This window comes from Pelophylax lessonae, assembly GCF_965119305.1.
Source record: "Pelophylax lessonae genome assembly, chromosome: 3".
Lineage (NCBI taxonomy): Eukaryota > Metazoa > Chordata > Amphibia > Anura > Ranidae > Pelophylax > Pelophylax lessonae.
This window is the reverse complement of record NC_138770.1, coordinates 416,363,839-416,390,130: the sequence shown is the minus strand read 5'-3', so window position 1 is coordinate 416,390,130 and position 26,292 is coordinate 416,363,839. Positions and strand designations below refer to the sequence as shown.

Below are 26,292 nucleotides of genomic sequence, written 5' to 3'. Positions count from 1 at the left end.
AGGTTGGTCCCCGTTGTTGCTGCCTACTCCGAGATCTCTAATGTTAGTGGAGGGGAAGGTGACATTGATGATGACGTGTCTATGAACGTCACGTGGGTGCCCACAAGAGAGGAAGAGGAGGGGAGTTCAGAGGGAGAGACGGACCAGCAGAAAGGGAGGAGAAGCAGAGGGAAGTTACATTGCGCAGGAGGGACAAAGCAGACTGCTAATGTATCAGGAGCGAGCAATCAACCATGTACGGTCACATCTGGCGCTCCCAGGACGCCAGCACATGACTCCGCAGTGTGGGCTTTTCTTAATGTGTCCACTGCTGACAATAGTGTTGCCATCTGCAGCCTCACACTAACCTAGGGACGACCGCCTTAAAAAGGCACCTGGACTCCCATCACCGAGCCCAGTCGGAGCAATGCCGTCAGGACCCACAAAGACACACTCCAGGCTCTCACTGTCCAGCCTATTCTCCTTCTCCTTCTCCTTCTCCTCTTCTCCTCTCTCCTAACAATTGTCCTCCACTCCACCTTCCATCATGCCATCCTCATGTTGTTCTGGAAAAAGGCAGGCTTCCGTGGCCCAAATGTTGGAGCGAAAAAAAATGATGACGCCGGATAACTCTCTTGCCCAACGGTTGACTGCTGGCTTGTAGGAACTGATAGCCCGCCAACTACTGCCATATCAACTGGTGGACTCGGAGGCCTTTTTGAAATTTGTGACCATTGGAACACCACAATGGAAAGTCCCAGGCAGGAAATATTTCTCGCAGAAGGGCATTCCAGAGCTGTATGGCCATGTTCAGCGGCAAGTGAATGTATCTCTGGCACACATTGTTGGTACCAAGATACATCTGACCACAGACACATGGTCTAGCAAACATGGGCAGGGAAGGTATATAACTTTTACTGCCCACTGGGTGAACCTTCTGACGACAGTCAAGCACGTAACCCGTGGCACCCGTGTAGATTTGGTTTTACTGCCATGGATTGCATGCAGGCCTGCCTCTTCTTCTTCTCCTCCTACTCCATCCTCCCTCTCCTCTTTGGCTGACTCCTCCTTTTGTGCATCGCCCAAGATCCCCAGAACCTATTTCACATGCCAGGTGAGACGTTGCCATGCTGTGCTGCGTCTGTTGTGCCTGGAAGCCAAGAGCCACACTGGTCCTGCACTCCTTTCAGCTTTGTGTTCACAGGCAGATCAGCTGACACCGCTCAATTTGACAGTTGGTAAAGTGGTGTACGACAACGGTGCCAATCTGCTGAGCGCGCTGAAACAGGGCAAAATTACACACGTGCCATGCATGGCACACATCCTGAACTTGGTCGTGCAGCGATTCGTTGCCAAATACCCTGGGGTCCAGGACGTCTTGCGGCAGGCCAAGTAAATCTCAGGCCATTTCAGAACATCTTACACAGCCATGGCTCGCCTTGCTGACATTCAGTGGCGACACAACCTGACCGTTAAGCATCTTATTTGTGACTGCCCGACGTGATGGAACTCAACCTTGTATATGCTTGATAGGCTGCTCCAGCAGAAACGTGCAGTTAACGACTACCTGTACGAACTCTGCGGCACGACAGGTTCTGGGGAGCTTGGGTTTTTTTCATCTCGCCAGTGGCATGCAGACTTCTGCGGCCATTTGATGAGATCACCAAACTGATCAGTCACGGCCAGGGCACCATCAGTGACATTGTACCTTACACCTTCTTTCTGGAGTGTGCATTGCATTGTGTCATTGATCAACCCGTCGAGGAGCAGGAGCAGGAAGATGAGGAAGTCGCAATGTTGGATGAATTCCCAGGGGGTGCTACTCCATCTGAGACAAGTCAACAACAGGAGTCTGAAGAGGAGTCAGAGGAGGATGGTGCCGGGGCGGATGAGGAGGAGCAAGAAGAGCATGCTTTAAACCTTTCTGGGATCCCTGGTGTTGTCCATGGATGGGGGGAGGAGAACGAGGACAACATTATCCTGGATGATGAGCTGGAGCCAGGCCACTACACCGCTTCCAGTTTAGTGTGAATGGGGGCCTTCATGCTCCAGTGTTTTAAGGGGGACCCCCGTATAAAAAGCATAAAGGGCAAGGACCAGTACTGGGTGGCAATGTACTTAGACCCCCCGTACAAACAAAAAATGGTGGAAATGTTACCACCATCACAGAGGGCGGTCAGAATGCAGCACTTCCAGGCCTAATAAAAACAAAAAAATACTATCCTGTAGTTTGTAAACGCTATAACTTTTACGCAAAGTCGCAAAGCATTTAAAATATGCTTTTTGGGATTTTTTCTACCAAAAATTAGTAGCAGAATACAAATTGGTCTAAACTGGTAAAAAAAAAAATAGATTTTTTTAAATTTTTTTTATTGGGATTGTTTTATAGCAGAAAGTAAAAAATATTGTGTTTTTTTTTTTTTTTTTCAAAATTGTCACTCCTTTTTTGTTTATAGCACAAAATCTAAAAACCGCAGAGGTGATTGAATACATAGTTACATAGTTACATAGTAGGTGAGGTTGAATAAAGAAAATAGTCCATCCAGTTCAACCTGTGTAGGTGTGTGTGACTGTAATCATCTCACATACCCCTGAATGTTCTGATCCTTGAGATGTACGTCTAAGAGTCTTTTGAAAACCACCATACTTCCCGCAGAAACCACCTCTTGTGGTAGAGAATTCCACAATCTTGTAGCTCTAACAGTAAAGAACCCCCCACGTACCACCAAAATAAAGCTCTATTTGTGGGGAAAAAGGACATTAATTATATTTGGGTACGGTGTTAATGTTAAAGTAATGCAGTGCCGAATCGCAAAAAATGGCCTGGTCATTAAGGGGGTAAAAACTTCCTGGAGCTAAAGTGGATAAAGTATGGTTAGAATCTGTTGCATGGCTTTTGAAATGCTTGGGAAAGATAGTGTATTGAGGTTATTCCTGGTAACAGACGTTTTAGCTGACTGTACATCTGTTATATACATGTACTGGGACTACAATGCTGTCATTACATAATAAAGTGCCATGTTCCACTTCATTTTCTCTAGGCATATTGTATTTTGAATTATTAGCAGATGTACAGCAACTGCACAGAATGTGACTCCCAGCTGGGTTATAAATGCCTCATGTAAATGTGTTCATCTGGCTTATAAATCAATGTTTTATTTATAGCTGTAATCCTGTTAGGCAAACACGTTCAGGATAAAAGAAGAAAAAAAATAGCCATGGTTCATCTCTCATCCCCATAAAAGACACTTTCAGAATTGCAAGTAATCCACAACAATGCCAATATCACTTTTATTTTCATATTGAACGATTGAAGTCACAAACATTGCTACAGTGTTGGACAAAGTAACGCACAGAAATGCAGCTCTTGGTTGCTGGCTACTAATTCTGTCAACCTTTCACGTGACTTTTTTTTTTTTTTCCCTAGACACTTTTTAGGTTATGGAACTGTCACATAGAAAATGAATGACATAAGGCACTGAGACATTGGTTGCCTTGATTTTTTTTTTTTCTTCCTATTTTGCAAAGACAAATAGCTGGAACAGTATCATAGGGTGACCTAATTCTTCCAATGGTTTATAACAAGTCAAATTATAGGTGCGAGACATGGTGACATAAGTCAGGAAACACCTGATTAGCTGTCCTCAAAAACAAATCTTTACTGTTCCATTTTCCTATATAACAAAACATATTGTATATGTCCTCCAGTTGTTGGTGCTTTTATGTTTAGAGATTTCAATAAACGTGCTTTTTTAAAATATAACCCACGTAACATTCTTTGTCATATAGCTCTTTCCTACATGTGTTTCACACCTAGACTATATCCATCTAGAGTAGAAAATATATTTCTATATTTCAGCGAGAGAGCTGAGTACCAAGAGATATATCATTCCCACATGAATATGTTGCATAGTCCGTGCACAGGCTGCCGCTTACAGCAGATCAGCAAAATACATTTCCCATTCAGGATCACGTTCAAGTATCTGATTTTTCTTCTGGAGTTTCAGCTGGACTTTCTCCTGAAGGTTCTCCTCCTCCTGCTCCATCATCTATTAAAAAAAAGTAAAATAATTAAAATTTAGGTAAGTTATTTATCAAGTATTCAAATTCTCATTGCAGGATACAGCAAAGGCAGAGGGTCCTGCAGATGGAACTGAAGTGAGGAACCAGGTATATGAGATATCCTGAATGTGTTTTTTAATCAGCTTTGCTCATTTATAGAGTAAAATTCAGTGGTGATACAGGTAAGTATTAGACCTTTTCTTAACATGCAGTCCTCTTTTAAATTGTTACTAAACTTTACACATAGAATGGTAAAAACCTTGTGCCTTTACAACCACTTTAAAGTGTTACTAAATCCAGGACCCTGCATTCACTATATCTGGTCTCCTACAGTACACAGAACATGGAAATGAAATTATTTTAGTAAATATAAACTGCTAAATACCTTTTCTCATCAGCAGTATATAGCAGTCTTGTGACTTCTATCAGTGTCTGGTTAAAGCTTGTAAGAGTTTTCATTTTACTCTCATTGTCCTTTGAGGCTGCAGGACCCCTGACCCTCTGCCTGGACAGTGGTAATTGGCCCTGCGCTGATCACATGCACCCTCCCAAGAAAAAAAAAACACTCTAGCAATACACACCAAACTGAGCATGTGCAGAGTGCACCTAAGGTGCTGTACTATCAACAGATGTATTAGGGACAGCCTTTTTACACAATGCAAAGGATTAACCCCTTAGGTTCTACAGTTAGAATAACAAGCTTGCTTTACTGCATATACAAACTAATTTTACTGTTGTGGGTTTAGTAACACTTTAGCAAAAGTCTTTTTAAACTAGTGCAATGGTGTCTAATTTTTGGCCCTCCAGCTGTTCAGGAACTACAATTCCCAAGAGGCATTGTAAATCTCTGACATTCACAGACATAACTAGGCATGATGGGAATTGTAGTTCCTGAACAGCTGGAGGGCCAAAGGAGAAGTACAGCCAAAGCCCGTTTGGCTGTACTTTTCCTGTGGATCACAGGAATGCAGGTAGTTTTGTACTCTTGTGACCCGTTTTTAGCAGACAGTAAGCGGACATCACAGAGTCGGTCCAGGCTCAAGCAAGATCATGACAATGGAGTCCGGATCCACCCACATGCCTGGACCGGCACCCGGCTCAGCCTCTCAGTGACCCGCTGAGAGCCTGTTGGCTCCCGCCCCCTCTACAGCTTAGTGCTCCAGTGAGCACGGGGCAGCGTGGGGGGAGAGCAGAGAGCGGTGACTGACAGTCAGCAGCTCTCTGCTCAGGGAGCTGTGAGAACCAATCGATCGACACTGTTTGATTGCCCAGTTCTCAGCCTTAGAGCCAGTGGGGGACAGATGCAGCATCAAAACCGATGCTGCATCCAGCTAGGTAAGTATGATTGGGTAAAAAAACGGATTCCCATACTTTTTCTAATGAGCATGATTACTAACATTTTGTCAGTTAATTGTTTCTATTTGATGCACAATGGCTTATGCATAGGGCTCTGATTTTGTAGATGTAAAAAAATATCTAAAGTCAATTTTTTTTTTATATTGAGTAGAGAATGGTTAAAATTCCATTCTAGCGTTTATTATGTCATCTGTATCCTGTTTGGGAGACTTCTATCTTCCTGTGGGAAAACACAAGAGAAAGTAAAAGGAAATATATATGAAGTGTGGGTAAATCCACCATAGACAGCTGTTATACGAACAATGTCTACCCTGAAAGATTACTCCTTGCCTCTTGTAACAGCAACAGCCATAACATTTTGAATTCCATATCACTTTATGCCCAATGGTTCACTTTCAAAGTAACAATGTTAAACAGAATAATTAGGGAAGGTAAGTTTCCCCAGTGGGTACACACTATAAATCTGTAAGGGGCTCTAATATTTCTACATCCTAAAGAAAACAAATTAAAAAATGTACTTTAGATACACTTTGAACTGCTGATTTACAATTTGTTAAAGTGGTTTCCAAAGGATAATTTTTATTTTCTCCTAAAATAAAAAAGATGTTATACTAACCTGCTCTGTGCAATGTTATTGCATAGAGTGGTGCCTTACCTCCTCTTCTGGGGTCCCCCGCCAGCACTCTCCCTTCTCCTTTTCTCTGAGTGCCCCCTCAGTAAGCTGTATGCTATTGGGGCATCCATGCGGGAGCACTCCTGAGAGAGGCTGTGTGCTTTTATAGACACACACCGGCAATGTAGCTCAGCCACGCTCCCTCCTCAAATGATTTGACTGACAGCAACAGCAGCCTATGGGTCTAGCTGCTGTCTGTGTGTCCTGTGAGAAGTAGAAGAGAGAGCAGCACTGCTGTGGACTGGCACAGTGCTGGAAAGTGAAAGGACTAAGGTAAGTATTTGGGGTTTTAGTAGACGTAGAATAACATGTAGTGGGCCATTTTTTACCTTGGTTAAATTTTTTTTTGATTTTTAGAACCACTTTAAAGGACATGGTGAAGCTTGACATTCAGGAAAAGACTAGGAAGTGTAACAATGCCCACTCTTTTATGGAGCATAATGGTTATGGTACACAGTAGCAGTAATATTTAACGGCAACATTTTCAGATTAGTTTGCTAACATTTACCTAATATCCTTCCCATCATTTATTATAATGATTAATAGTAAAGTAAAAATTATCAGATGTAAATTGCATGGAAGCTAATAAATATTTAAGTGTATCAGTTATTTATTACTCACAGAGATCACAGTACTCCCCTTGACAATACCTTAACCTCTTAGCACTGATGCCTCCTGACCTTTTAAGAGGTTTATGATGCCGGGAGGCAGTCACGTGGTCAGTAAACTCCCGATCGCAAGGAGTGATCGGGAGCTTTCGGTTAGGCGACAGTAACTGTGTTGGGAGCGTGCAGCGCACGCTCTCAGAAACGGTTTATAGGCAGCAATTCACCCAAATATGCGGCCCCACGCGGATAAAGGACTCGGCACCAAGAGGATTCATATTTGCGTACAACCGGCACCAAGAAGGTAATCTACTTTTTTACACTTGCAGTGCAGATCAGGGTAGAGCAAGTTAGTAATGGGAACAAGACCTGCAGCTGTGAGCCAAAATACAATAATGGTTACTTTTCTTTTACCTCTGCTTGTCTTATATCGGCAGGGCTTAATCAGCTTACCCAAAAAGTGGGGGAAGTCAACACACATTGGTACTGAAACATTATTTTATGGTGTAGAAATATCAGCAATAAGGTAGTGTATGGAAACTGCATCACATATGTTGTAGGTTACACACTTCTTCAAGAAGAAGGGTAATCTCTGTCAGCAAGGCACTTTTTCAGTGGGAACATATTTTGAGTTTACAGTCTTCAGAATCCCTAAAAAGCACTTCTCTCTTGGAGAAGATATCCAGATTACTGGGTTGACTTAATATCCTTAAAGTCCTTGCATGTAATCTGGCTGATGGTGGGAGACATTTCCAAGAAGCTAGCAGAAGGCATCCCGTGTATCCTTTCCCTCCTCATCAAATACCTTTTCCTAACACTGCTCTTATACTCTCCTTAATAAGCAGGGCTCTATCCCTGACCTACTTCTACACTGCAGACACCAAAAGATGCAGAAACCATTATTTAAGCACTTTTGTGTCAAGATGGCTGCCCAAACCTCAAAGGAATTAGACATTCAACAGGACATTTCGACCTCCCCAAGATGGCCAGTCTGGAGCCCCTAATAAGGAACAAAATAGCTCCCAATGGTTTTCTGCCATTATGATAAAGCGGCACAGTGCCACCTTCAACTACAAACTGCTACCCAACACCTTCCTACAATCTTCAAAGGTTTAGACTTTCTAAGGGAAGACATAGTACATTTAAGCAGTGATTACAAATTGAAACGTCCTGTAGACTTGGACTGAAGTTGTTTTTTGTTCTTACATTTGCTGTCCTTGGCATTTTCAGTACACAGAAGAGATGTCAATTTCAATAGCAACGTCTCCTGCTATTCTTAGCATTTCAAGCAACCGTGAGTGATCACTAAGAATTGGTTTAGTACAGCTGTCAACTGATATTTTTTAAGTTGGGTTTTTTATTACAGAAAAGTTCAACCTGCTTTGCTGACATTTCTTTCTGAGAAGTACAGAGGTTGCCATTGCTGGTTTCTCCTTCTGCAAATGCTGGTTGTCTGGCTATCATGATGATCCTCTTGCTTCAGTACTTTGAGTAACTAATGCAGAACAGATGTAGATAAGGACATTTTACTAATACCTGATTGACATTTGATTTAATACCTATATTGTAAGACATTACCTTGAGATACAGAGAGCTCTGCTAGTTTTTGTGGTAGATCAGTGGCTTCTGCTCCTGCTGGAGAACCCAAAATGTCCGGTAAGGCATTGCGGCGACCTGATCTTCCTGATGTTGCAAAATCTGTGACCCCAGCCTCCACATCAGTCATTGCTGACCTCTATTCATAGCAACATCTGTAAGAGACAAGGGGCAAAGTCAGACTGCTGCTAGATGGAACAAAATATATTAATAAAGAAAGTAATGATCTATTTGGGGTTGTTCTAAATATATATAAGAAACTCTGCCAAATACTGAAATCATTAAAATATTTGTAAACCCTTTTTGGGTGACATTTTTATTTTGTTAAAGCACTGTGTAAAAACAATTATGTGTTTTCCTGTTAATAAAATACTGTTTTCATCCCTTCTTTATCATTTGTTGCAATAGTACTTTCAACCCCCCCATCCCTTTTCTTCGGCCCTTTTGCAACCACTTTCTGTCTACATGCACTACCTTCAGTGACCTCTGCATGTTCTGCTCAGGGCAGACTTTCTGATAGTGACAACCGTTGTACATTCCTGCACAATGAGTGTCAGCACAACAGTGTATAGTGTCCTGAATCTACTCGACTTGCAATTTGGGAGGCACTATGGACTTTTATGGTACATTCACACAGCTAAATATAGTTCAAAAATACATTTTTTATTATACAAATACCATATATGCTGACTTTTTAACCTTAAAAACATCCCCCAAAAATCGAGGGGGTCGTCTTATACACTGACTATAAAATGTAAACCTTAAGTGCTGGTTCACACTATAGCGATGTCAGACATCGCATGTGATTTGCACCGCACTGCTCTGCAAATCACATGTGATGTTTGTACAGATTGTATGGCTGAATTTGCATCGCATTTGGACCAAAGTCGTGCAGGACCCTTTTTTTGGTCCGCACCAGAATCAGATCGCATGGGTGTTCACACCTACAGTGCCTTTCGAAGGTATTCGCCCCCCTTGAACTTTGCGACCTTTTGCCACATTTCAGGCTTCAAACATAAAGATATAAAACTGTAATTTTTTGTGAAGAATCAACAACAAGTGGGACACAATCATGAAGTGGAACGAAATGTATTGGATATTTCAAACTTTGTTAACAAATAAAAAATTTAAAAATTGGGCGTGCAAAATTATTCAGTCCCTTTACTTTCAGTGCAGCAAACTCTCCAGAAGTTCAGTGAGGATCTCTGAATGATCCAATGTTGACCTAAATGATCTAATGATGAAATAGAATCTACCTGTGTGTAATCAAGTCTCTGTATAAATGCACCTGCACTGTGATAGTCTCAGAGGTCCGTTTAAAGCGCAGAGAGCATCATGAAGAACAAGGAACACACCAGGCAGGCCCGAGATTCTGTTGTGGAGAAGTTTAAAGCCAGATTTGGATACAAAAAGATTTCCCAAGCTTTAAACATCCCAAGGAGCACTGTACAAGCGATAATATTGAAATGGAAGGAGTATCAGACCACTGCAAATCTACAAAGACCTGGCCGTCCCTCTAAACTTTCAGCTCATACAAGGAGAAGACTGATCAGAGATGCAGCCAAGAGGCCCATGATCACTCTGGATGAACTGCAGAGATCTACAGCTGAGGTGGGAGACTCTGTCCATAGGACAACAATCAGTCGTATACTGCACAAATCTGGCCTTTATGGAAGAGTGTCAAGAAGAAAGCCATTTCTTAAAGATATCCATAAAAAGTGTAGTTTAAAGTTTGCCACAAGCCACCTGGGAAACACACTAAACATGTGGAAGAAGGTTCTCTGGTCAGATGAAACCAAAATCGAACTTTTTGGCAACAATGCAAAACGTTATGTTTGGCGTAAAAGCAACACAGCTCATTGCCCTGAACACACCATCCCCACTGTCAAACATGGTTTGGGCCTGCTTTTCTTCAGCAGGGACAGAGAAGATGTTTAAAATTGATGGGAAGATGGATGGAGCCAAATACAGGACCATTGTGGAAGAAAACCTGATGGAGTCTGCAAAAGACCTGAGACTGGGACAGAGATTTGTCTTCCAACAAGACAATGATCCAAAAAATAAAGCAAAATCTACAATGGAATGGTTCACAAATAAACATATCCAGGTGTTAGAATGGCGAAGTCAAAGTCCAGACCTGAATCCAATCGAGAATCTGTGGAAAGAACTGAAAACTGCTGTTCACAAACGCTCTCCATCCAACCTCACTGAGCTCGAGCTGTTTTGCAAGGAGGAATGGGCAAAGTCTCTCAATGTGCAAAACTGATAGAGACATACCCCAAGCGACTTACAGCTGTAATCGCAGCAAAAGGTGGCGCTACAAAGTATTAACTTAAGGGGGCTGAATAATTTTGCACGCCCAATTTTTCAGTTTTTTATTTGTTAAAAAAGTTTGAAATATCCAATAAATTTAGTTTCACTTCATGATTGTGTCCCACTTGTTGTTGATTCTTAAATTTTTTTTACAGTTTTATATCTTTATGTTTGAAGCCTGAAATGTGGCAAAAGGTCAAAAAGTTCAAGGGGGTGAATACTTTCGTAATGTGATCCGATTCCTGTCTGAATTGACAGTTAGCACTGCGATATGCAAACTAATCTGGGGGTGTCCTTAACTTTGTATTGACACTCCCAGCAGCTCGTATATGGCAGTGTGAACTGCCTGCAAGTCTGCTCTACTCCTGAGGAAGCTGTTACCAAGCGAAACATGTAGAGACAAGACTGGCTAAACAGCAACTATAGATTCCCCATTGTTCAGTGAGGTAATATGTGATTAGTCCAGTTTCTTGAAGGAGACAATATATGTTTTAGCTAATTTTTTGGTTTGGTTAATGTACCAATGATTTTATACACAGTATATTTGAATAATAAAAAATGTGTTTGTAAACTATGTTTAGCTGTGAAAGTCCATAGTGCCTCCCAAATTGCAAGTTGAGTATCTATATTCAGTAGGACAAAGGTACAATTATTATGTGAAAGTGTAGCTTATTTTCTAGTGTATAGTCTTAACTGACAGCTCATGTAGCAGGGTGACAATGCAGGTTGCAGTTGGGAGGCAGGAGTGTTGTCACCCCATAACCGAAATTGCAGAAACAAGGACCTTATCAGGTATTATTTTAAAGAAAGCTTCAGATTTACAGCCCAACTGAACTTTCAGCTTAAATCAGTTAAATACAGGCACATTAAAAACAAAAGGTGTGCAAAGTCTTACAGTTTATTTTCTTTAGAAAGCAGCCACAGCCTGCCAGCACGCTGCAGATATAGACCCTGCCTACCTCAAAGCTTCCTGCTGATTGGAGAGCTTTAGCTCTGGCTCAACAGTGGGCATGTCAGATTCCTGCAGAGAAACTTTGTCCACACAGAAAACAAGGGTGCATGCTGGCAGGGGACGGGCTTTTCTACTTGTGCTGTGGGTGCTTCCGAAATAGGAATATCTGTAAGACTTTAAAGAACTTGTTGCTGTTGTTCTAATGCACGCGGAATGTACTGTACTTTATGTTTACAGCCTAGTAAACACTATTAGTTATTTTTTTATTCAACCCAGAGAGTTGAATGAAAAAAACGGACAGCTCTGGTCGGAGCCACTGTACTAACAATCCAATGTTAGTACAGTGGTCTCCCCCGCTGAGCTTTTGTGACTCCAACAAGCCAGTGGATGTGCCGGCTGGTTGCTTGGGTCTCCCGGTGGGACGGAACCGCCTGGTCGGAGGGTGGCGGGAGGGGGGGCATCCCCTCCCGCACGCTGGGGTAACGATTGAGTGGCTCCCGAGCTGTATTGGTTGTTACTGCCTGAAAGCCGACCACTGGCTCTAAAAAATGGTACCGGGATGATGCCTCTAGCTGCAGGCATCACCCCGGTACAACCAATTATTGCAGCTGACGTAGGGCTACGTCGATTTGCGGTAAGTGGTTAAATAGGCAATATATATCAGACCAAAATGAGGGACAAATGAAGAGGAAAGAGGGACAGAGGGACTTTGTTCCAAACCAAGGACAGTCCCTCGAAATCAGAGACAGTTAGGAGTTATGCTTTTATAATATTAAAAATGACTCATGAAGTTGCAATAACATGGTAAAGATTATATGACATTTTAGTGACTCAGTTTAGATCTACTTTACATCTACATCCATTTGCAAAAATATGTACACATTACAACAATGTCTATTTGCATATGACTAAATGTATTGTAAGGAACATAATGATGTTAGCATATTAGGTACTATAAAAATATATTGTAGAACGTTTAGGAAATAAGCTCCTAACCAAACCATCATGCAAATATTCTATGCAATTTATGTGTGTAGTTTAATGTATTGTCTAGGTACTGGATTTGTGAGCATTTGTGTAGATGCACGGTACACACAGCTAACTTTGAAGGCATTTATTGTGTGAGACATTTGGCTGCCTAGATACCACGTTAAAATTTCCATAGAAATTAGCCAATGAATGGTAGACGCTAGACTTTAGTTCCGGAGATGTATGCTACCTAGGGAGACTCAGCATGAGTCATGTAACCTGCCTGAGCACTGCTTGTCCTAGCTTACTGACATTTGTTTTATATAGAAGGATACAGCTCAGTTGTAATCATAGTAATCCACTGACCATTATATTCCCTGAGCCTGAAACAGTCTGAAACAGTCTTTTTCAATACAAACAAAAACTATAAGGAGATCTAACAAATAGAAATTAGAGACGTTTCTGGGTTAGAAGAAAGGGAGTTCTCTTACCAAACACATGGAAAAGATGTATAAAAAAACACTAAAATGTTTGTAGTAAAAAAGGAAAATTTTCATTCAAATAAAATTAACAAAATGGAAAATGGATTATATGAAAAATCTCAATGATCTAAACTGCAGTCTTAACGTTTGTATATGTAATAAAAAAAAAAATACTTGACTTCACATTTGCACCTGATTTAAAGTGGTTGTAAAGGATTTTTATTTTAATAACAAACATGTCATACCTATCTGCTCTGTGCAACAAAATTGCACAGAGTGGCCCCAATCCCCCTCTCCTTGGATCCCCCACTGGCACTCCTGGCTCCTCCTCTCTTGCTGGTGTCCCCAATAGGAAACTGATTGCCACAGGGGCACTTGTGTGGCCTTGCTCCCTGATCCCTTGTCACTGGAATTGTTTGACAGGAGCGGGAGCCATGCTATCAATCTGCCAATTGAGGAGGGAAACAGCTTACTGAATGATAAGGATTCAAATCACAAGGATATTATTTGTGGATTTCAGCACTGATGTTTTTATATATCGACAACATATAATATGCTTACATCAATACTGCAACATGTTTTATATATTTTTTAATAAATTACTGTTTATTTAAGCACTGTTATTTTCTATATGGACATTACTCATCTAATAATGTTCATAAGGTTATAGCGCAACTTCATTTATTATCATTACCATAGACACACTCCTAAACCTTGCAGAGAGCCTTCCCAGAAGAGTTGAAGCTGTTATCAAACCCTATGGACTAAGACAGGGATGCCATTAAAGTTCATGTGCATGTAAAGGCAGTCGTCCCAATTCTTTTGGTAATATAGTGTATGTAAACTAATTTCACCCTTAATAAAGTCAGGCCAAATGTACGTACCTTTGCTGTGCACCATTTTGTTTTGTTTACTGCCAATTTTCTTAATGAAGCTACTAAACAGGTAGTTGGTTGTGTGAGTATTACTCCCCGCTATACCATCTTCATTTTAAAAGGCAATTCCTAGAAGTAAGTTAAATCAATCAGGTGAGGTTTTATTGCCCCATTAAAGAGTGCAAAGTCAACTTAATTTATTTTTCACCTCATTGCACTTCTTGATGGGAAAGGAAAAGATGAAGGACACAGAGCACTCTGTAAGTCCGTCCAGATATAACCCAAAACACCTTAAAGTGGAATTACACTGCATCTGAGCACCACAAGCCATACACTATTTCATTCATTTATTATATACAAAACTAATTCACTCTTGTATCCATGTCTTCATACTTTATTTTACTGAGAAATCACTTTGAAATACATCCCCCCAGAATTTTTGAGTAAGGGCACATGTTTTATGTCGCATTTACTTCCTGGAATTCATCTGCCCTTAGCTCACGCATGCAGACAGGTGGGTAGGCTTAGCTGACAAAGCCAATCCTACCCTCATGAAGACTCATGTGGTAAGATTTGCCTAGGCCTGGAAATACAGAAGTAACTGAAGAAATGTAAAATAAAATGTTTAAAATAGCTAAATATAATATACGTTCCTATCTATTTTTCTAATGCTAGCGGCATATGGATTATATATAGTTAATGTTGACTGAGAGAGTGAAGTCCCACTTTAAAAAAAAAGAGGTGAAATCATGCTGTATTGCAAAGTCTGCTTGTTCTATAGAATGTTCCCTGTATGCATTTTATGGCATTTATTTTCATTTAAATGTACCTTCTGCCTGAACTTTGAGGATAAATTGCTACAGAGTGCCTGCAGCTAGTGATCTAAATGAGAGTTTGTTTTAAAGCTAATTTACTGCCTAGTAATTGTAAATTCATGAACGTCCATAGTCTAACCACACGCTCACATCATGCTGAGAGCAGCTTAATATTTAGCAAAGAAGTATGTTGTATTATACAAAAGCATATGAAGCAGCTTAAAGTAAAACTAAAGGCAAAATATTTTTTTAGTCTTGGATAGCGTGGAAATGGATTAGAACACCTGTCAGTTTTTATTGCTGTATGTGCCCCCAAAAAATAGGAAGATTCACCCTCTCCATTTGTCATGTTTACCATTATCATTGAAAGTGAATGTAAAAGAAAATCCCAGATTTTGGGTTGTCCCCAGAAAAGTAATAAAAGGGAAATCTTCCACTGGGGACACTAGTTCTGAAGACCTGGAGGTCACAAAGGGATTCTTTTAATTTGCAGGGATTTACTCTCACCTCCTTTTCACCAATGGGACAGGAAGTGAAGGGAAATCTCCACAATGGGACAAAGATGGTGAAATGTAAAAGAAAATCCCAGATTTTGGGTTGTCCCCAGAAAAGTAATAGAAGGGAAATCTTCCACTCAGGACACTAGTTCTGGAAACCTGGCAGTCACCAAGGGCTTCTTTTGATTTCCAGGGATTTCCTCTCATCTCCTGTTCAGCTACGGGATAGGAAGTGAAGGGAAATCTCCACAATGGGACAAAGATGGCGAAATGTAAAAGAAAATCCCAGATTTTGGGTTGTCCCCAGAAAAGTAATAGAAGGGAAATCTTCCACTCAGGACACTAGTTCTGGAAACCTGGTGGTCACTAGGGATGATCGAACGGTTCGGGTCGACCATCGGTTCAACCCGAACATTGGGTGTTCGAGGTTCGGCCGAATTTAGAACTTTTTGCTGAAAAAGTTCGGAATTCGGCAACCAGAACCGACCAAAATGCAATGGTTCAGGAAATGGGCTTTAAAAGCCTGTGATTGGACCAGAACCATTAGCAAAAGCCAATCGAGGGGACAGGAGAATGCTAGGAATGTGATTGGAGTGACTAGGGAGTCCATAGCCCAATCATTAGTGAATACGCCCCCCAGTATACAAGATAGCCCCCGCCAAATTCCTAGCATTGTTATACAGGGACATGGAAGAGAGTGGAAGCAGTTCTGTTAATTTTACTTTAAAAGTGTCATTTAGCATTTATTAGTGTGAGGAAAGGGATATCTAGTGTAGTTAGGGTGCTCTTTTACACTTTAGTTAGATGCAAAAATGTAGTTTCTGTAGGGAAAGTGTGAAGTGTCAGGGTGACCGTAATGTAGTGTAGGGTTAACTGACTGCTATGGCAGGGTGACCAAACCCTTCCATATCAGGGTGACTGTAATGTAGTGTAGGGTGAACTGACAGTGACTGCTATGGCAGGGTGACCAAACCCTTCCATATCAGGGTGACCGCTATAGAGAAAAGCTAGTTTCTCTGAAGTCACTTTCGCTGCAGTAATATGGCTTTGCCCCTGTCAGCTTGCTTTTTGGCTGCAGACGTCTATAGTGATTTTTTGAGCACATGTTTGGAGTCAGGCATGACATCTGAACATGTGTAAAGGGGGGTATATATACACACACCCATGTATGTATATATACACCTGCACATATATAGGTGTGAAAGGAGCAGAAACCACTACTTGTGCTAATGAAATAATTAACACCAATATAGTTACGCTCCTATCACACCTATATATGTCTAGGTGTATATATATATACATAAAAAAAGGTGCATACAAGAGCCTCAGCCCACATAAACACTAGCAGCGCTAAAGACAGCCTCTGACGAGGTTGAGGGTGTATGGCAAAATGAAATCAGCCTAACAAAGTAGTGGATTGTTATAAAGCCATAAAGTTCATAAGTCCATGATATTCTCAGGGTAAAGTCACACGAAAGATTGGGTGCATAGAAAACTCGTTGTGTGGTGAAAACACAAGACTTCTTTGTTGATCACTCTGCAACCACCATATCCTTCACCTCACCACTGTGCTCCCCCCCTTGAGAGTGAACACGAACCCTTAACGCTAGGGTGTAGCGCTTTATTCAACAAATCCACTTCCGGATGGCGATCCCCTCAGGATTCCACTCCAACTAGTAGGGATATAGACAGCACCTCCTCCTCTCCTCTCACATAAAAGGGGAACAGATACCCATAGCGTAATATGTACAAACAAGGCTTTATTAAAAGGTTAGAATCACACTCACATGGAATCGGATGTAGTTATGCAAACAACATATCCAAGGCACAAAACCCGGTCCTCCCGCTGCTAACGTTGTCCCCACTGAGCCACACGGTACAGGTGATCCAGCCACCTGATCGCGATGTTGCCTGGACTCAATTGGCGTTAATGCTGGGGATCCTCTGGGATGTCCTTGGTATGAACAGAATGGCCGCGTGCTCACGCCCTGATGCGTTTCGTCGGCACTGGACTTCTACTGAGGCCCTCTGAAGTTCTGAAGTACTGAAATCCAGGCCGAACTTTCGGGAAGTTCGGATGTTCTGGCTGAACCGAACTTCTTTTGATTTCCAGGGATTTCCTCTCATCTCCTGTTCAGCTACGGAATAGGAAGTGAAGGGAAATCTCCACAATGGGACAAAGATGGTGAAATGTAAAAGAAAATCCCAGATTTTGGGTTGTCCCCAGAAAAGTAATAGAGGGGAAATCCTCCACTGGAGACACTAGTTCTGGAGACCTGGCGGTCACAAAGGGATTCTTTTAGTTTGCAGGGATTTCCTCTCACCTCCTATTCACCAATGGGACAGGAAGTGAAGGGAAATCTCCGCAATGGGACAAAGATGGTGAAATGTAAAAGTAAATCCCAGATTTTGGGTTGTCCCCAGAAAAGTAATAGAGGGGAAATCCTCCACTGGAGACACTAGTTCTGGAGACCTGGCGGTCACAAAGGGATTCTTTTAGTTTGCAGGGATTTCCTCTCACCTCCTATTCACCAATGGGACAGGAAGTGAAGGGAAATCTCTGCAATGGGACAAAGATGGTGAAATGTAAAAGTAAATCCCAGATTTTGGGTTGTCCCCAGAAAAGTAATAGAGGGGAAATCTTCCATTAGAAACACTAGTTCTGGTGACCTGGGGGTCCTCATGGGATTCTTTTAATTTGCAGGGATTGCCTCTCACCTCCTGTTTGGCTATGGGACAGGAAGTGAAGGGAAATCTCCGCAATGGGACAAAGATGGTGAAATGTAAAAGAAAATCCCAGATTTTGGGTTGTCCCCAGAAAAGTAAGAGAGGGGAAATCTTCCACTGGAGACACTAGTTCTGTAGACCTGGCGGTCACAAAGGGATTCTTTTAATTTGCAGGGATTTCCTCTCACCTCATGTTCAGCTATGGGACAGGAAGTGAAGGGAAAATCTCTGCAAAAGGACAAAGATGGTGAAATGTAAAAGAAAATCCCAAATTTTGGGTTGTCCCCAGAAAAGTAATAGAGGGGAAATCTTCCACTGGAGACACTAGTTCTGGAGACAAGTTACAAAATAAACAATCAGTGCAACCTTAGTTCATAATAGCAACAAATAATCGAGCCAAATGTACTGATCAGACGTTTGGTGTGCAACTTGTATATTGGAACTATATGCTTGATACAAGAGGAGGATCGTGTAAGTTTTATCTAATAAAGCGTGTGTTTTTACATCCTATGGAGAGCACTTAGATCTTTTATCTTTTCATATGTACCTGGTTATATGTGTGACCGCTGGAGCGGCTTGGACCTGTTTACATCTGCTATCCCCCGGGCAGTGGGAATTCATGTGTTAGACCTTCCTGTTAGTTCAGGGGTCAACTCATTGAGGTGAGCGAAACAATCTGTGTGCTGGCGGAGGGCCCATTCAGGCAGAGGAATAGTGTTCCTGATATTCTCACCCAAGGGATTCTTCTTTTCTAAGGACAATTTCTGTTTGGGCTTTTGATTTTCCATTGTTTGGATCTTTGACATTTACTGTTTTAATTGTACCATTCTATTTGTGCTGCACTGTTTATATGGTAATACTATTGAAAAAAGTTGTATTTTCTAACAAGAGATTGCTTCAAAATCATACACATTCTCGTTCAGTTAACATGCATTGTCTATATAGACAGGATGAAGAGAATTTCAGAGCACCACTCCCAACACCCACCTCTTACAGTAAAAAGTAATTGGAAATGGATTTAGCAAGCATTCTTTGATGCTTCTAAGAACCTCTACAAGACCAATCAGGCTAATTTGCTATGGGCATACTAGTCAATGAAGTCAAAAGGCACAACTGCCATAGCTAAAAAAAAAAGGCATGTAAAGGTTTGGAAAAAAAACATGTCCAAAAGTGTATGAATAAGCTAAAAGCATCTTAGCATAACAACAGTTTATCCTTCAAAATAGCCAAAACGGGCTGCTACACTTTGCCCCTGGGATTTGTCAGCTGGCTTGACAACAAAATCACAAACAGTAGTGCAGTATTTCATTCAAAAGCAAAAAATAACTCAACAGTGTGGTTTCTTTTTTTTCCTTTACATTTTGTCTTCCATTTATCCTATTCATTCAGTCTTTTTTTTTTTATATGGTTTTTAACCTTTGGAGGAAATGAATCATAGCTCTGAGCTTGCAGTACATGCCTTGAATGTTGAAGGTTCTGAATATAGAACTAACAAATGCTGGATGCGAAATAAGAGCAAGGACTTTGTATAAAGGCAGGTAAATGTAAGACTGGAAAGTACCCGAGGCAGCTGTCTAACCATATCTCAACATCGGTCAACAGGATGATTAATTTCTTAACAAAACATCTTTAACCTTTAAGTCTGTTTTACCTTCTGCTTTCCCTCTACTTGAGGCCACGGTAAATATCTGCAGAAAGACAATCATAAGCTCTTTTCCAAGGTCTGTAGACTCTTATACTTGTGTGCAGTAATTACCTTCAAACAGCACATTTCAGAAAAATAAAAATAACTAGCTCGCCGTACCTCCATCCATTTAGAATCTAGGACATACTCCAAGAGAGGGGGTATAGCCATTGTAATGGAGTAATGGCCAGTCTGCCCAGCTTCTGTCTTTTTATTGCAAGACATTCACAGGCATCTTCCATGTCTGTGTAGAGGCCCAATGGTGCAACTACTTGTTTTTTTTTTTTTTTTTTTCTTTTTTTAGAGAAATACACTTATTACTACATGTTTCTGCATATCCAAATGTAGTTAAAGTGTGGAAAAAACTTAGAAGGATCATTAAAGCGGTAGTAAAAAAAAATCCACTGGAAGGCAATGGCATAATGTGCTTGTATGCATCGCATATGAGCACATTATGAAATACTCACATTTTGAGATAATTACCTTAGAACCAAGCCCTCCAGTGGCTGTTGTCACCACTGATAGGGCTTCCATCTTCCCCTGGCCTTCCTTCCGGGTTCGCAGACTCTGGCTGTTTAAGTGGCTGGAGCCGTTATTATGTAACTCAGCTGAGGCATGGAGCTCTAAAGGTTTTAATAAAGCGGAGTTCCGGCCAAAAAAACATTTTTTTCAATAAACATACCCCCGGGACAGTCAGGGCTAGTACATTCCACAATGGCTAGCCTCTGATCTGTCCCGGTTCGCACTTACCTGCAAGAAGAAATACTCACTTATAAAATTTCTTCTCCAGCGTTGCCATCTCTGTTGTGGGCAGCTGAAGCCAGCGCGATCCTCTTCTGCATCCTCTTCTGCATCTTCTTCTCCCAGAATGCGCCTTCACAGGCCCCTCTCGTCACTTCCAGTGCGGCGCCGCATTCCTCCACAGCTTCTGGGCATGCCCAGAAGCTGTTTAGCAGGGAATGCGGCGTCGCACCAGAAGTGACGAGCGGGGCCGGTGCCGTCGCATTGATTCCTGGGAGCTTCAGCTCCCAGGAATCATTGCAAACCGGAAGTGACGGCGCGGGCCGCGGCCGCCGAGGGAGGAAGTGGTAGACAGGTGAGTATTTCTTTCTACAATTACAAGGTAAGTAAAAAAAAAAAATATCCTAACTATCCAATTCTGTTTCAGGTGGGGAAAAGCAAGCGGATGGCCACAAAATCGGTTATGTCAATTTTGTGGCCGGAACTCCGCTTTAAGATAAAAAAAAAACTTCTGCCTTTAGGGTACTTCACACTGAACGTGGGTTTGAAGGCATGCACGTTCAGCTGAACTTGCACAATTTCAAACCCTGCATTTCAATGCGAGTTCGGGGGCGATTCGAAAGACATCTGTGTGGGTTCATGCACAGATGTCTATTGAAATGCCCCCCGAAGTTGCCAAAAGTAGTGCAGGAACACTTGGGACAGTGCCGTTGCCATTTTCGGCAATAGGCTACGGTTTGGCATGCTATTTGACATGTCAATTCTCACATCAAATCGCGCTGATGTGAATGGGGGCTTTGAAACACTTTATTTGAACAAGCTGATTGGATGAGTGTTGCATTTTTTGTTTACATAGTAACCAAATAAGTGACCAATACATATATAACAATATATATGTGAATAGTGACTCTGCAGCAAGCCTATTTCAAGTAGCACAGAGTAAAAAAAAATCAATGCAACAGTCCAATCAGTGAAAACAAACTAAAATGTATGTAAAAAGAAGAAGAAAAAAAAATTATTATTTAAAAAAAAAAGTGTCCCAAATGGATAATCCAAGAGTTAAAAAGTACATGCCTAAGGTGAGGCAACTTTACAAAGTCCTCCGCCAGTGAGAGCAATTATAAGGAATATCTGCTTACCAGAACAATTTAACTTCCAAATGAATGGAAAAGCCAAATAAGTTTTGGGGAATATATCCCCAAATCATCCACACAAATAATGGTAAGCCAGGAGTTCTCCAATCCAGATTCCACTCACAGTAAATGGAACATACAACATGCAAATACTCATAGCGTGCTACTGTATAACAACATGTTTATCAAAAACAATAAAATTCACTCACATTATCATAGTTAAAAACGAGCGTTTCAAGGCAATAAAAAGCTGCAGCATTAGCCTCAAAAATAGTGATCACAATATTGGTTACTATGCACAGCTGCACCAGATCCTGTTTGTACCAGTTTTAGTTAACCACGACCACACGTACGTGATTTTGTGCAGGGGTTTTCGGGGGGTGCACGCGTGCCCCCAGAGCGCCTCTCCCGCTGCAATTGGACACAGCGGGGGCCAATCAGCAGATGACCGCCGGTTCGGCAGAATGACAGAGTGGTGGTCTGCCAGAGAGAGATCTTGTGTTTCAGCTAATCCGAAACACAGATCTCTCTTTTCCTCCCCCTACAGTTAGAGAGCACTCCCTAGGAGTACACCTAGCCCTTTGATCCCCCTGAATGTTAACCCCTTCCCTGCCAGTGTCATTTATACAGTAACAGTGCATATTTTAGCACTGATCACTGTATTGGTGTCACTGGTCCCCAAAAAGTATTACGGGTTAGTGTCAGAATTGTCCGCCGCAATGTCTTGGTCCTGCTAAAAATCGCTGATCGCCACCATTACTAGGAAAAACAATAAAAAAAAAAAGAAAGAAAAAAAAAGTCCATAAATGTATCCCATAGTTTGTAGATGCTATAACGTTTGCGCAAACCAATCAATATATGTTTAATAGGATTTTTTTTTTACCAAAAATATGTAGCAGAATAAATATTTGCCTAAATTAATGAAAAAAAAAATAGATTTTTATTTTTTTTATTGGGAATGTTTTATAGCAGAAAGTAAAAAATATTGTTTTTTTTTTTCAAAATTTTTATTTTTTTGTTCATAGCGCAAAAAATAAAAACCGCAGAGGTGACCAAATTCCACCAAAAGAAAGCTCTATTTGTGGGGAAAAAATGACATGAACTTTATTTAAGTACAGCATCGCACAACCTCACAATTCTCAGTTAAAGCAACGCAGTGCTGTACCGCAAAAATGGCCTGGTCATTAAGGGGGGGGGGGGGGAACCTTCTAGAGCAGAATTGGTTAATCTCCCCCAATTTCTCTACTGAAAAGCATGTCTCAGTCATAGATGTGTCATGGGCAGAGTTGTAAAAAGTACTCGAAACCCATACTTGAGTAAAAGTACAAGTGCTCGATCAAAAAGTGACTTGAGTAGAAGTGGAAGTGCTCTTTCAAAAAGTGACTTGAGTAGAAGTACTAAAGTACTCAACATTTTTTGTACTTAAGTATTGCAAGTCGTTTTTTTTTTTAAATTTTGCTACTCAAGTACTGAAAGTAAAAGTACCAGTAGTTTTGAAAAAAAAATTGCTGCTCAAGTACTGAAAGTAAAAGTACAAGTACTGTGTTATGTAGTTATTAAAGAAAGAAGTCAAAAGTTTGAACATCATATTGTTTTTTATTATTTCAAATGCAGCGTTTATATATACATACATTAGCATTTATTTTCGTATGCGCTGATAATACACATGTTTTGAGCTTCATGAAACCTGCCATCTACTGTTCTGGCAGTGGTAATTTTTATAATTGTAACGAGTAACTATGCAGCACAAAAAAAAAAAATATTGTAGTAGAAGTATTGAAACCATTGAAAAAATGTAGTGAAGTAAAAGTGGAAGTAGGAGAAAAAAATTCTACTCTAGGAAAGTACAGATACCGCCTTTCGCTACTTAAGTACAGTAGTGAAGTAGTTCTACTTAGTTACTATACATCTCTGGCCATGGGCAAGCCGAGATCTAGAAGAAATAGCAACATGGTGTGTCTCTTGTGTCTTGTACCATTACAGGTGTAGCAACAGGTTGCAAATCTGTTTGAAAAAAAAAGGAAATATGATCTTATATGATCTTATATGATTATGTGATCAGGAATGCATTTCTGAATGCACAGATTTCTTTTTTTAATGCATAAAAAAAACTTAATACACCTTAATACAAATAATTGCAGCGTGTGAATTATGCTATTTAAACTCATTACATGTATTTATGTTTTAGAAATAATCTATAAATGCATATAATTGAATGCCCGTGTGAATGACACCTTAGAGAGGGTGAAAGGTATCACCAGATCCCCAGTCATTTAATCATTTACATTCAACTCTGGCTATAACCCATCTCATGAAAAAAAAAATGCTATTAACGGAAAGTCAGAGAACAGAAGAGCATGTAAGGCAAACTCATTGCTGCCTTTCTTATCTGGAACTGTCAGTGCTTACTTGAGATAAATGAAAATTAAACCTTTAAATCAAAACACTCAAGGCATTCTATTTAAGAATGATCCTTTACTTGGAACTATAGAAATGTTCTGTCCAAATGTGTTATTAATCTGCTAGCACATACAAAATGCAAATAAGTAAATCACGCATCGCGTCCCGGAAGTTACCGCTATACGAGGGATTTGCAGGCCCTTATACCTACACGCACGATATATTGTTTTAAATGTGAGTACCCTGTGTTTTTTATTCAATAAATTGAAAAGTGGTTTACAATACTTCCCTATCAGAGTTTTCTTCTTCCTTGCATTGCCTGGAACCTGCCTTAACCCTATATTTATGAGGATTTATTGCCTGCAACTTACTTATATTGGAGAGTGGTAAATCTGCCTAATTGGATAAAAGTACACGATCTTGTCAGCCGTTTGAGGGACCCAGTGGATATACCTGTAACGCTGGTCACCCCTGCAGGGGTACCGCCCTCTGGTGAGTGCGGGAAATAATAGGACGGGAGCACCCAGCACCCCCATTTCTTCGGATCACCTCGTGACACACTTTTTTCCACCCTCCTTGGACTCTTTTTTCTATTTATATATGGACTTTTGATTGGATGTCTTTTTATATTTGATATAATTCACCAATATGCAATGAAGATTTAGAATATATTGCCCATATATATTCTTTTAATCTAATTTATTCACCTACCTAATATTATTAATATTTTTTGAGCACTTTAATTGATTATCTCTAGCACTTGGCTAGTCTTCATGTATTTCTTTCACCATTTAACTTAATTTATTTATCAATTGGGTATTTATTAAGTCACTTTTTATATGGTCTATCTATTCAATAAGACCTATTTGTATGCACATGGTCACTTATTTGCACTTATTTAATATATATTTAAAATTGTATTAATATTTATTATTTAATACGTGTGCATCATATTTTTTGAACACTGGTTTAATCTAAAAGTCACCTATTTTTTTATTTAATTACCAAGTCACTAAATTTGCATATATTTCACCTAATTTATCTATTTATTAATTTTATTGGGCTTTGTATCTCGTACTACATATCACAATTTTTAAATATTGGCCTATCACATTTATACACATCCTATATCCCTCCCCTTATTTATCGAGCAAATCCACTTGGCAGCGACAATTACCTCTACACTCATTTACATATAAAATGCAAGCCTGGGTGGATGCCTTTCAGGTGCCAAAAGACAAGAATGCTTAGATACGTCTATTTTTCACTCATGCATAATTGGACTGTTACGTTGGCTATATCTATGATGTTATCAGTACTCGGTCCATTTGGATCATTTAACTTGTAAACTGCTATTATTACTTACAATAAAACATTTATGGAAAGAAAAAAATGCAGCCCTGGGTACTGGAAAGCGAGCAGTGTATACTGATATCCTGTAGAAACATTGCACTGGTGATATTGTATGGGCTGATGTTAAAGCAATATTAAACCCCAAACCAAAAATGTAATTTGTTGCAGCCTACCAGCCGTTAGATGTGGTGGCTGCATTGATTTTCTTTTTTTAGACTTTTTATTCCCCCCTGCTTTCACCTGGTAATCTGGCCAGTGACACACCTCCTGTATTAGACTCCCCCCCCCTGGATGAAGGAGCACATGGGTCATTTGTACGGCAGCATTGTCAAGCTGGGGGAGAGCGGCGTGTTAGATAGATGTACTAGCAGATTTAAAATCTGACTGCAAACTCCAGCTAATACTTTATAAGCAGTTACAGAAAACATTTTCCTTTTGGGATAAAGGTTTTACATAAATAAATAAAACTGATCATTGTAAGCACACCTGTGAATATAAAAATGGTTTGTCTCATCTCTGTAACTGATACATTCTGCTAGAGAGCTTGTTCTTAAAAAAAAAAAAAAAAAAAAAACAGACTTAATGGTTGGATCACCAGATGAAAATAGAATAAAAAATGCCTGACAAAGAAAACAAACGCAGCCATCATATTTACGAATTTGTAAACTGCAATATAATAAAGGTTTTTTTGGGGGTTTAATATCATAATTTAGACCTAAGGACATATTTTGGCAGGCCCAAAGCTTTTTTTTCCCTAAAAGTGGAACTACACTGCATCTGAACAGCACAAAGGAAAAATTATATTGAATTCATTTTTAATATTTAAAGCAAAAACACCCATCCATCCATGTCTACATGATTTATTTTGCTGAGAAATCACTCCCTCTAGCATTTCTGGCCATGGTCATCTTGAGTAAGGGTAAATGATTCATGTAGCATTGCCTTCCTGAAATCCATCTTCCTTCAGTTCAGGTGTGCATGTAGGAGGGTGTGCTTAGCTGAGAAAACCCCTCCTCTCCTTCAGAAGACTCCTGGGATGTATGATATAATTTGCCTAGGCAAGAAACCAGGAAGTAACTG

At 40.4% G+C, this 26,292-nt stretch overlaps 1 protein-coding gene across 3 annotated transcripts in view; it reads right to left on the bottom strand.

The window, feature by feature from the left end:
• Positions 1-3,243: 3,243 nt before the first annotated feature.
• PKIB (cAMP-dependent protein kinase inhibitor beta) overlaps positions 3,244-26,292 on the bottom strand; it is a 254,423-nt gene continuing 231,374 nt past the window's right edge. The window contains exons 1-3 of one of the 3 annotated variants that reach the window (XM_082249696.1): positions 19,706-19,819; positions 8,254-8,426; positions 3,246-4,028 (exon numbers count right to left, since the gene is read on the bottom strand). In XM_082249696.1, coding sequence (XP_082105822.1) covers positions 3,955-4,028; positions 8,254-8,401 — 222 coding nt within the window. In that variant the 5' untranslated portion in view covers positions 8,402-8,426; positions 19,706-19,819 and the 3' untranslated portion in view covers positions 3,246-3,954. Of the gene's footprint in view, positions 4,029-8,253; positions 8,427-19,705; positions 19,820-26,292 lie in introns of those variants that run through there. The other 2 variants (XM_082249697.1, XM_082249695.1) reach the window with 2 other exon arrangements.